This window comes from Typopeltis vanoorti, chromosome 23 (genome assembly GCF_054136105.1).
Source record: "Typopeltis vanoorti isolate ZY-2024b chromosome 23, IOZ_Tvanoo_1.0, whole genome shotgun sequence".
Lineage (NCBI taxonomy): Eukaryota > Metazoa > Arthropoda > Arachnida > Uropygi > Thelyphonidae > Typopeltis > Typopeltis vanoorti.
In genome coordinates, this window is record NC_143571.1 from 20610421 (window position 1) to 20623989 (window position 13569).

General features: G+C 32.3%; 1 protein-coding gene across 2 annotated transcripts in view; it reads left to right on the top strand.

Annotated features, from left to right (window-relative positions):
* LOC150093671 (uncharacterized) overlaps positions 1-13569 on the top strand; it is a 51078-nt gene that overhangs the window by 21055 nt on the left and 16454 nt on the right. For both annotated transcript variants that reach the window (XM_090413010.1, XM_090413011.1), the window contains exon 2: positions 11327-11374. In XM_090413010.1, the coding sequence (XP_090269136.1) occupies positions 11327-11374 (48 nt within the window). The remainder of the gene's footprint in view (positions 1-11326; positions 11375-13569) is intronic.

Genomic DNA, 13569 nt, shown 5'->3' on the forward strand with positions numbered 1-13569 from the left:
ATTTGTTCTTCAGGGCATTGCAGTGAACGGTCAGTATTATTTAGGAGTAATGCAACGTCTGTCGTTGCATGCGATGTGTCAGGGAAAAAAAACTGTTCCACAACAACAATTGGTCTCTGTTGCACGACAACGTGCCCTAGCACTGTGCGCTGCCTGTGAAGCAGTTTGTGACCTCGCAGTCGACTTGTATGATCGGACCCCACCCCCCTCCAATTCGCCAGATTTGGATACCGCAGACTTGTTCCTCTTCCCAAAGAGGAAGCGTGCCTTGAAAGAGGAGTTCGCCGATTGAGGACATCCAACGCGTGTTGTTTATTTATTTCGTATGGGGATTCTCTCCCTTTCCTCCCCGTCCCTTAGGTTATGGGACGGTTGAGCTCTTACGAGGGATTAAGTATATGTATGTATTTTATGATTTTGCATCAAAGTCATAAAATACGGGTTCACGGTGCCAGTTTACCTGTTCTGGGGGACGAAAAACCCGAGTGTCTGGGTGTAAAAAACCCTCTACCTCCATATGAGGCCCCCCTAACTCACTTTTAGTCGAAAAAGACCAGATTCTTCACGTCATGGAGGGGTATCGAACCCAGGTTTTTCCGACCAAGCGGCTTCGTCTATACTGACTGAGCTACGAAGACTCTAATGTGTACAACTGACAGACGTACACGTTGTGTGGAGTCGGAGGGAGATTATTTTGAATCTCTGTAATTGACAATTCCAAATATAGTTCTTTGTTTTGATATAATACTTGTTGTCTCATTACTTACCGGGCACACTGTGTATATCTGTCAGACTAAATCATTCCAGTTAATTACGTTCAAATGGATTTCCAAAATATACTCATTTTACTTTTATGTGCTTTAATATTAGCTCTGTAATTTCATAAAAGGTAGACTATAATAACATATACGTGCATCTTACAGCGTTGAATCCATAATAAATGATTTTGGGGCTCAGTAATGTACAGGAGAAACAACTAAATTGCAATGAAGAACTTCCCAAAAAATGTCTTCCCAGACTTAATTAAATTTCATTTATTTATTCCCATTTAATTTATTTTCATGTTTTTTATCACGTCGGTAACCGCATGCATCGTAAACTTTAGTTTCTATTTTTTTTTTATCGTGCAATATTTCAAATTCATTAATGTCTAAAGAATCAGAAATATTTGTCCTCCAATCAAAGAGTATTTTGTTTTAGGTATACATCTACTTCAATATAAATGCACTGATTAAAATTCAACTTTGCGCTTCAAAGAAATAATTAAAGCTGCGATTTTGTTTTATTTTATTTTAATTTTTCAAAAGGTTATTTTATCTGGCATAAAATACATTAAATGGTATGATTTTATGATCTTAGAAGTGAGGCAGTTCTAAATAATTAAAAACTAAATAACCTTAAACCTATAACTAAACGAAAATAGCTGAAACAAATTCTGGCCCTTGTATGTTAGTCACTATTAAATGCAATAATTCTTGTGTAGATAATTCACAATTTTAAGTGCAATAATTCTTGCGTAAATAATTCACAATTTCTTTTTATAGTTATTGATTTGGGGCAAATAGGGTTTTTCAAGTACAGTACAGTACAAAGAAAATTTACTGTCATTTCATTCCTTATAAGGACTGGCTTAAAGGAGCGAAGCAAGAATGCTTTTCATATTCCCCGTTATCTGTAGCGGACAGTGTAGGGATAAGGTTATTGAGCTATTATTAAAGCTCTGATCATGGCAGGAGGGTAACAGCAATAGCCGAGCCTCAGTTAGAGCTTCATTAGCTACAGTATTGCTATCCATTACCCTCCAAGGGTATTGGATTGAATGAATCAATCACCGCATCTCACGGTCGATTGATTCCATCCTAATTTTCTTCTTTTACTGTCATTTCAATGGACATTCACCGTAACTTATACTTTACTTTGTTTTTATGCAGAATGGTGTACAATATGTTTTATTTAATAAATTAAATCGTTTGTAATATTAGCTTTGATGGACTATTTTAAGCTTATCTAAATTAGCTTATTTAATATTCTTAGGTTTCTATTACATTAAATTGTAACGTAATTGATATTTCAATTTAACTTATTTCTGATCTTGTATGTGCATTATCAAATTAATGCAGACAATCTTTTGCGCTTAATAAATTATGATATATTTCCATTTCAATTCTTCCGAAGCTTTATTTAACAAATATATTAACGTTCAAAATTAAATTTATATTATTATTCACATTCTTTCTTTCACTATGCATTATTCCCGCTTCGTATGCAGGGTTTGCGTGTTACGTAGATACGACAACTTGTTAGTATCTCTCCCAGCAGACCTTTCGCCTAGTCTGCCGCTGTGAGGGTATATTTTTGGCTGTAGAGGCGTATGTTCACGGGGTCGGTTTGGCTGCTTGCGAGATGAAAAACGCCACATAAACTGGCGGAAAAAATCATACTGTCTGCGCCTAAGACCGGCTAACTTGGCTGTGCCTGAAGAAGATCCTCAAATTCCTCACGTCTCCGATGAGGATCGAACCTGGGACACTCCTTCCCCAGGAATATGGTTGCGCAGCACAACGCCACTAGGCTAACCGCGTGGACATATTATTATGATTCAATTATATTCAATTATGTTATCAATTATGTTATAATAAAAATATTTATTATTTCCTTATGAAGTCTACCAGTTGCATTAAAGAAAACATGTTTACCTTTCCTTTTTAGATTTAGATTTATAAGATGTAATCCATCACCTTTAAACCGTAGAGCAGATAGACAAATGATGACAGTTAACGAGGCTACATTTAATTAAATATACCGCAGTGCCTTATTAAGGATAATTTTATTGTGTTTCAAGTTTAGTCAAGAAATAGAGTAATTATTTATGAATCCAAATTTTATAAATAAAATAAAATTTTCTATTTCAGAATTTAGGATTTTAAGATTTTTTTAAAATGAAATATGAGTTAAGTTAATAAAATAGAATTACTCATTATGAGCAAATGGTTGTCTAAGATAGCGTTATATACAAACTACTAAATGTTAAGAAACATGTTCTAAACGCTAAGGAATAATTTACACGCACATTTATTATTATTATTATTATTATTATTATTATTATTATTATTATCATCATCATTTTGTTACTTCCATAAGCTCCGAAATTCACAATATTAACTGGGTCATTGCCTCAAAAAAATAAAAATAAAAAAGTGTTGGCTCTATATTCGAAAGTTCCATTACTAGTTTTGGAATAGTTCTATTACATTCGTTGTATTTTATGGTTAGTCAATAATTCAACCCAGGAGAATGCTGAGCAACGAAATGAATGACATAAAGCAAATGACCATTTGTTTCTTTTATTTTGGTTCCTGGCTTTTGCCATCATTGGAAATATAATCCCCTTCAAGCATATGTAAAATAACAGTGACTCAAATAATATTGCGAATATATCGTCGCTCAATAAACCGTTTGATTTCAGCAGATGAATAAAACATACAATGGAACATTATGGCTCAAAGTTACTGGAAAACGAATTCACTGATACTGGTTAGTTCGAAAAACTTATTTCTGCAAGAGTAAGTTTACCGATAGGTTCCTTAGTCTCAGCTTTAGCGACCAGAGGAATAAAATATTTACGTACATCACTCACTCGACACAGTTTCGTTTCGATAACCAACATGTGTTCATAGACACAATGCCAAGAAGTCCCTATCAAACTAGTTCCATTTGTACATATTGCAATGCTTGATGAGGTGAAAAAGAAAGCGACTTACATAGATATTTCATTCAAAAAGCGCATTTGTTGGAGAATGCGTTCAATATTGATGTGATGCTGCGTAGGACATTGCTATTTCGAACTGTGTCGTAAGGTTGTTCTAATTTCAATTACTACAATGTCCCATTTCGATGGTATATTGAGGCAATACGCATATAGGGATAATGCACTCTTATGATGTTTACATGATAACATCAATGGAAAATGAACTTGCGAATTGCGTTATGGTGAGAGTATCTTTTGATAACCTTGCAATAAAGTACATTACTTAGCTCCAGTTTAATTAGAATGCAGCGATATATTTATCACATTATTTGTATAAAATTTTTATTTGTATATAATAAATTATTGCATGTAATACGGGAATATTATAACAAATATTTGTTATAATATTCCCGTATATATATATATATATATATATATAATATAGCTTGTCATCTTTAACACACACACATATATATATATATATACACATATTTTAAAGAATAAATTTTAAATGACTTTAAACCGAGATAAAATATTAAATTTAATGATAATGATACAACTAGTTTCAGCCTTTTACAGCCTTCTTCAGGTATCCACTAAAGGTAGAACACAGTAATAAAAATTGAAGATACAAAAAACAGAATTACAGGCAAAAAATGCAATACATAATTGACACGAAAACGTTGTATTTTTTTCAATTCGTTCTATCTAACATGCTATTGTTTGTTGCATGCGTGCTTGTAGGTTCTCGTGAGCGCCAGTATTGAGTTATAACATCCCTGATAGCCATACTGCAGTATGGCTATCAGGGATGTTATAACTCAAATTGATGTTCAAATGTTCAGGATTAAGGAGGATTTCCCTGAACTCCACGATTTTCCTATCAAACTCATCACTGCAGCGAAAAATGTTTTCGGATTTATCCCAGCACACTGAGTGACTCTGTAGATTATCATGAGGATTGTTAGAGAAAATGAACATGACTGGAGAGCGCAGATGCATGTGACCTTTCGTAGAAGATGTGACCTTTCGTAGAAGATTCTCTTATGCTCCTCAATACGCAGTTCAACAGATTTTTTAGTTTGTCCAAAATAAGGAATATTCAATCGCACCATAACTGGTAAACACCTGGATATTTCAGGTAATGATGGAAAGGCTTCGGATGGCTTATAAGAGAACGGACTTTAGGGAGGGGATACTTAGATTTCGGGGGTTTGCCTTGAGAGAGCAGGTTGAGTCTCTGGAGAGGGTGTTCTCCGGCATGGTCCCCCTCACCGGGAGCAAAATTTCCAAAGAAACCTAAGAGAGCGAAACTCCCGAAACTATGCGTCCCATTTTAATCGCCCCTTACGACATGCATGGGCTACAGGCGCTATTCTTATCCCGGCCACCACACGGGGTATAACGCCCGATTGTTTCTTGTATAAATTGATATTGTCTATTGTTTCTTTTTTACTGAAGGGGTTCTTTAGTAAATAGAAAAATAAATAAAAATGTGTATTTAAATTTTAATATTTAGATAATAATTAGAAAAAATTGAAAAATTTTGATTTTTATCAAAATATTTATGTAGACAAAAATATTGTCTACATAAAATAAAGACAGATTATACATTTTCAACATGTATTCTCAATTTCATGTGTCTTTTATTTTCCTTGCACTGTACAACTATAATCGATAGCTGTGATTCCAATATCCTCCAGCAACTTTGATTTTTTTAAGATACTTTCTTTCCATTTGAAATTATAGATTCTTACATGCGATTCATTAGCAAAAGCCCAATGGCAAAAACGTATGACTAATTAACTTAGTAGTAATAACGACTGAGCTTTTAGGCTGCTAATGAGCTCCCTTAAATAATCCACCACCGTCAATGGAGTAATCGGCTATCAATACTACCGTTAACAGAACTCATCGGAAACTGTGGGTTTATAGAATTTCGAGAATACTATTTATAGCTTACGTAGTAATTTATGTAGGTTGGCACTATCTTATTCTGATGCAGTTATAGTAAATCAAAGCTGGTTAAAATGCTAATGTAATGAAAAAACCCTGCTTTATTTTATCTTTCGATAGTGAGACAGGTAAAAGTAATTGCTACCTTATAAAAAAAAAATTGAGAAAAGTCTTTCTGTCTGTATAATGACACCAAAACTTGACTATAAGCGGGGTTGGTGTATGTGTGTGTGTGTGTGTGTGTGTGTTAATTTTTGTCAGTAGATTACTAGGTGATATATGTTATGACTTAGTAATTAATGAAGAAAAAGGTTCATCGATCAAATCCACAAGTGAATCTGTTTAAATGTAAAGCAGTATGTTGTTGCGTTTCTAAATCATTTAAGATGTTTATTATTTTCAAGGAATATATTCAAATTTCTTATTTCTATTAAACTAGTTTCGATGCTTGGTAAAAACAGCATGCATTAAAGTAACCAAACAATGGCTTACAATACTTTAATAGCCATTTCTTTTTTTTTTTACTTCAAAATTAGAAATTATATTTATATCCGGTATGGGTTTTCGTCCAAAACGAAATGATGATCTTTGGATCAGATACATTAAAGATCTCGAGACTGACATGTTAATAATCCTAAGAAATATTTAATGTTATGTTCCCAGGTTTATATAGTTAAAAATAGTATCTATACTTGCATAATATTTGACGCGTGCTTTGTTTTGAATTATGGCTGAAATAACGAAGGCTATGAATCCAGTCTATTACGTCAATTGATGTGTGTTTTTCTGCCCGTTTGATATTTCAGGACGCTCTATAACAGAATGAAGGTTTTTAACGACACTGCCCTAGAAAATACATCTAAAAACCCGTTATAAACAATTAATTGGATTTTAAGAACTCACTTGAGTTATGTGGCCTGTCAAATTTTCCATTTTTATTAATTCTTCAAGACAGAATATCCGGGTAGTTTCATGTAAACTAACACAAGTTGCTTCATCAAAAAAAGTTTTCTTTTGATTCTTTTAACTTTCTATTTAAGATTGTAAATTCATTTTGTGGAGTCCTAATATATTTCTGTATCCATTCTTCACGCAGTAAACGTAACGGTTTAAATACTTATAAAAGGCATGGGAATATTTACAACCATTCCTTGACAGTAATGACTTTTTTTAAGATAATTCCTCCATCATTCTCTAAGCACATGAATACGTCTAGTTATCAATGGTGTTTGTAGTTGTTCAATGTCACGAATAAAATATAAATTTCAAAAGAAAGATTTCGGTATTGCGACCACATGTTTATTAAGATAAATAAAGATAAACAAACCCGACAAGTTTCGTATGTCGTTTGACTTACATCTTCAGGGGTTAAAGGTAACTCAAAGTTTAAACACAAGAAATGAGGAATTACTCAAAATAGTCCATTAGATGTTGTTATGGCAGACCAACTTTAAGTTCATCAAATTAAAAAATCCGAATGCAGAATCGATGCATTCGGATTAGGCCCTGGTTTTTGTTGCATTGCGTTGGGATTCTAAGCATATTTGCAACTTCCTAAAATTTTTTTGTGAAACGGTTTTTTTTCAATATAAGACATGTTCGTTTTATGTGAAAGTACATTATGGCCGGTGGAAGTTGTGAGGGATGCTAAGCCTGATTTGTGTTCTCTCCTTTTTTTTGCACTTTTTTTTTATGTTCGTTCATACGAATTTCCCCTGATCTTCCCGTCTGGCCTACGTAACAGATGCCACAGGAGCAGCAAATTTTAGACACCTGGTTTTTTAAAGGGTGATGTGCAGGTTTGGGAGCTGTAGAAATCTTGATATTTTTTCTAGCGGTGGAAAAGCTACTTTAATGTTACGCTTGTATAGTAATTTGGCCGTAACATTCTTTATGTATAGAAGCGTAATTGCGTTCTTAAAATCTTGCTTTTCTGAGATGCTTGTAGGAGGTGTGTTGAGGATTTTCTTGATTGTCTTAGGTTCAAAACCATTTTTTGTGAGTATCTGTGTTAAATAATGTAATTCTTCATTCCACTTTTCTTCTGTGCTGAAAATATTGTAAGCTCTATCCCTTAAGATTTTTATTAAACCTATTTTTTGCATGGGGTGGTGGTGGTGTGAGGCAGCATTAAGAAATCTTCGTGAGATGGTGGGTTTTCTATAGATGGAAAAAGATAATATGCTTTTTTTTCCTTTTCATTGATTTCTATTAGGATATCAAGGAAAGATATTTGTTTATGTTCTTCCTGTTCCAAAGTGAATTTTATGTTGTTGTGCAGATTATTAAGATAATCTTTAAAAGCAATGAGTTCCTCTGTTGTTCCTGGCCATATGATGAAAATATTGTCTACATAACGAAGTCGAATTTTCGGTTTTTTATGACAGTTGTTTAGTGCATTATTTTCAAAATGTTTCCATATATAGGTTTGCTAAAGCTGGGGATAGGGGGAGCCCATTGCCAGTCCTTCTTTTTGTTCTCAAAATTTGTCTTGATACATGAATAAAACGTATTTTTATGCAATGCTTATATAGTTCTACAATATCCGGTGGAAAAGATCTTCAAGGAGATTCACTGTTTCATTTTCGGGAACATTTATAAAAAGGCTGACTACCAAACTAGCCAAGATGTCTGAAGGTTCTATTTATATATCCTTTACCTTCTCAATAAAATGTACACTGTTCTTAATGAAAGATGTTGTTTTTCCTATGTGTGGTAAAATCATGTTAGTGAGGTGTTTTGAACTATAATAATAATAATAATAATAATAATCAAATGTTGCAGTTATATAAAACATAAAACTAGAATATTAAGGTAGTAAACGCGAAAATTGGAGAGAAAGAGAACGAAAAAGATAATTAAAGAAAGAAAACCATCATTGTGGATGATTACACAATAGCAGTTGCAGCAAAAAATACATATTAGTACAGATCATTTAGTTTTTTCCCTCAGGCTATGCAATCAGTGCAATCCCAAACAGCGAAATCGTGATCGCTTTTGTGATCATAGTTTTTAATCAGTGCAATACAGAAGCAACTCTGGAGAAAGTTGGGCAACCTTCAAGAGCAATCACAGCCCATTGGTTAAGCAATTCTTGGCAAACAGGGATTGGATGAGCAGCAGAATACAAGCAATATAAATATTCCGGTAATGGAATGGCAGTGCTGGTTAAATTTTGAATATTTGATCAAAATGGTTCAACTAAGTTTCCAAAGAAGGCTCTCATTTCGGACTGGGCTACCGAGGGTTCTTTTTTATAGCAGCATTGCCAATTATGTTTTCAAAGGAAAATTACGCTGGCATTCACTTCCTTTACGGTTTTTAACGGCAATAGAAGAGTGCTGTTGATGACAACCGCTGTCGAACTGTATTATCTATAATCAGCAGGTTTTTATTGATATAAATGGAACCCCCATTTTCTGGAAAAGGAACACTTGGCCGAGTGGTTAGCGTATCCGTTCTAGAACCAAGGTCACGGGATTCGAACCCGAAAACTGTTGGTTCTAGAGACCATTTCTGCTTATTATAGGTTTGAAGTAGCTTGAAAAAGTTCCATGTTTGGTCTCTACAGGAGGGTTTTTGAACTATGTCAAAAAAAAAAAGAAATAAAAAGATATAAAATTAATGAAAAAACGCAAAAAAGTCCTTAGCGATCTTTGTTAGTAAAACGATAATAACATATATGCTTTTAAAATTTTTGCAACGTTGTATTCAAAAAATAAACTTTTAACACGGTATTTTTGTGTGACAATTGCTATACCCCTACCGGTTCGAAATTGGATCCGTGTGAACGTGCTTGCTCATAATTACACTATTAAGTTTGAAAATCGGATCTTTGTGTCTTTCCCACAATGGTGCTTTAAAGCATGCAGTTAACATGCCACCCAAACAAAGTGGTTGTCACGTATTCCCTAGACATCGTCTCTTCCATCCGCGAGCGCGCACGCAATCAACCAAAAAGACTACTAGTATCTATTCCATTTACATACGAATAGATATAGAATATATCACTTCATTTAATCTAAGGTCGTCATTCACAGCTTTTACTCTTAACACACGCAAAAGATAATCATCATTCATCAATTATTAGGTTGGAGCAACATGGTGTGTGAAGTTTACGTCCACACGAGACTTTTCCTTGAATGTTATCGTCACAGAGAAAGAGGAACTGTAGCCAAATTTAATTGAAATTCAACAGTATCTCCTTTGGAATGGAGAGTTTTTGCAGGTCAAGCGATATTGTTGATGCCTTTTAGCTAAAAAAGATCTGGATTCGAATCCCGTCTGGGACGAAGAACTTTTCGTCAGGACTTTTCAAGTGAAGGTGTGTAATCGGTCTCATATGGAGGCATTGAACATATTTCACTGACCTCAAAGGCTTCGGATGTATTCCCAAATAACAACAACAAAAACAACTCTGGATTTGAGAAGACAAAGTGAACTTCCTAAACCTGAAAGTAATACAGAACTTCAATATTCTCCTTTACAAGAAGGACGTATTATTCTTTCTTATTATTTCCCCTTCTTCTCTTTTATGTTTTTATAATCCTTTAGTTTTTATTATATGTGTCCTTCGCAAGATGTAAAAATGCTTCTTTTGTTTATATCAATCAAATATATTTTATCCTATTTAATACAAGCAAATCTATCCTTTCTCTGCTACTTTATTTCCCTTGATAAATTTTAGTTCTAAATCCCATCAAGAACTCTAGAATTAGTTTGAGTTCTTTTTTTATCCGAAACACAGTCAGTTTCAATTTAATAAATAATATATATATATATATAATAATTATAATTAATACATAATTTAATAAATAATAGACAATTTAATAAATTGTCTATTCTTTCGTAAGAAACGCCTCGCACATCTAATCATTCTGAAACATTCATTTACACCTGAGAATTTACAGCCAAGAGAACGTCTAATTCATCAACTCGTTAGTCCAGTTAGTTATCCTGTGCACACTTGACCGAAAAATATAATTAACATTTTAATCTCCAAAGGAAGCTAAAAATGTAAGTGATTTATACAAAAGATTAATGATATACTCGTTTTAGTTTCTCTTTGTTGTATATTAAATTTAAATTTCTTTGTTGTATTTAAACTACAGTAATTAGATGAGTTTTAGACTAATGCAAAAGAACACACACACGCGAGATTGTTCTCTTTCACTGATCATCTTGAACGCATAACACTTCGAACTCGGAATAGATAAATTTCACACACACACACACAAAAAAAAAAGTTGGTGCTAAAATCTTGATTGAACTTTTCCTGGTCAATTTTGGTTTTAAATTTGGATGGCAAAATGATTTTGAAACAATGAAAAAAATGATACATCAAAAATGCCGATAAATAAACTATCTAATACCATACACACGTCAAAAGCTATTCTGATAATGAATATTTGCCAATGTCCAGTTAATGATTGGAGATTCACAAACAACAGATCGATAATAATTCGTTGAATTATTATCGATCTGTTGTTTGAAATCAAAATTTGAAATCACCTTTAAGTTCGATAACAGATTTTTGTTTTCGTTTTGGTAGAATATTTAGTTGTTTCAATGTAAAAATTGGATTTATGCATCCCTACTCTTTTCTTTTCTTTTTGTTTTCAGTTCAATGTATTCTTCACAGGAGGACATCGCAAGTCACGATATCCCCAGGTAAGATTAATAAGACTTATGGCAATATAAAATAGTTCATATAAACACGATAATGCACAATAATTATTATAACAAAGATCATAATGGCTATAAGTAATGCTAATGTAACGTATCATTTATCTAATAACAGATGATCAACATGATAAATATTAATCATCTATATAAATATAAATAATAATATATATGAATATATAATAATATAAATGAGCGTTTATAATAATATAAATGTTCATTTATCACATCATATGTTGATGATATGATGATAGATCAACTTTTAATTTTAAGTGACACTTTCCCATAGAAAACCAACTTCGAAAAACCATATTCGAAGAAAATTTATGAAAAATATGGAATATTTGTTATTATTATTATTATAACAAAGTTATTATTATTTCAATAATAATAATTAATTATTATTATTGAAATAATAATTAATTATTATTTCAATAATAATTAATTATTATTTATTATTTCAATAATAATTAATTATTATTTATTATTTCAATAATAATTGAAAAATATTATTTCAATAATAATTAATTATTATTGAAATAATAAATTTCAATAATAATTGAAATTTATTATTTCAATAACAATAATAAATTAACAATTTATTATTGTTAATTTGAATATTAACAATAATAAATATTGTTAATATTCAAATAACAATAGATTTCATGAACGCGATACCGAAATACTAGTCACGTGCTTGTAGCACGCGGCTTGTGTCTCGCTGAAGATATCTAAGTTTTAGATCGAAATATGTGTGTGTGTGTGTGTGTATATATTTGATAAAATTTATTGTTTTTCATAATTCGTGTTTCATAATTTGTTATCTTAATATTGATGAATAATTGTCATAGTTACCTCATAATTAAAACAAATCATGTATATTATTATTATGTACTTATTAACAAAATGAACTTGAAATGTATTTGAGTGTATAAACCTAAACAAAAACTGAAACTGCAGAAATGTTACGTAATTTCAATATTTTCATAACTTATATAAGAAGCGGCCATATGCTTTTCTAATGGCGTTCGCTTCCTGGGGGAAAAAATCCATCGTAAGAAAACAAGTTTCTCATTCAGTGGAATAATAATTCATCTGTTTCTGTTTGACATTTTCGAGTGTTTTTTTTATATTTTTTCTCGCCTTCTTCATTAGCGGCGTCTTCTCCTCATTACCTCGCTAGGAGTCGACTATTAGCGAGTCCTTTCGAGAAAGTAACGCGATTCCCAATTACGAACACGGATTAACACGCAACACACCCGAGTAATCGTAGGCGGAAAAATTTCCGGAAGAAAGGAAGTTATACGACATCATCTCCACTTCTATCTGCCATCCGGAAATCGCTTCTAAATGTTTTTCCATCGTATAAGATGGGAAATAACGTCTTAAAGAAACAAAACCAACTCTTAAGATATTTCTGTATACTTCGGGAGTAAGATATTCGGAGAATTTTCGAATAAAAATGCAGATATCTCCTTTTCTTATAAGACACCAACATCTCAAACTTTTCTTTTGTACTTAAGATTCCGAAGATTTTTTTTTTATTTTTTCAAAACTATTGATACTAAAATACGAAACTCGTTTGCATATCAAAGGAATGTAGAAACTGTTTCACAAATGCATACGATGATTTCTTCATATTTTATTTATGTGTCTTTCTTGTTGACTATGATACGACAGTGATGAGTTACGTACGACAAATGTTGCTGGATGGAGAGAACTCTTAGAATTTCTCTTGGGGAGCACATTGAAATGTCTTCCTTATTAAACCGAGTGCAATCTCTTTCATATTTAGTGCTAAGTTTAGTCTAAATGGCAAATGTTTTTTTCGCTCACGAATTTTAATTTTAGTTTCTGAGCAAACAATCTTTTTTTCTTTTACTTAAAATGAATGGTGTTTAATTATGGTGCAGATGTTTAATTTCGTTATTTTAAGCGAGTTTAATGTTTCCTAAATTATGCCAGCTTACGTGCTTGTTATTACAGAACAAAAAAATTATGAGATAAACTTCTAACATTAACAAAACATTCAGATTTTAAGACATGCTTAGAATGTATAAATTATCAACAAGTTCTTAGTTACAATCTCTCTTAATTTCAATCATTTACAATCTTCTCTATATATTTTACACATTTACAATCGTTTTTATCTTTTACATTTAAATATTCTCTTTATTTTACAC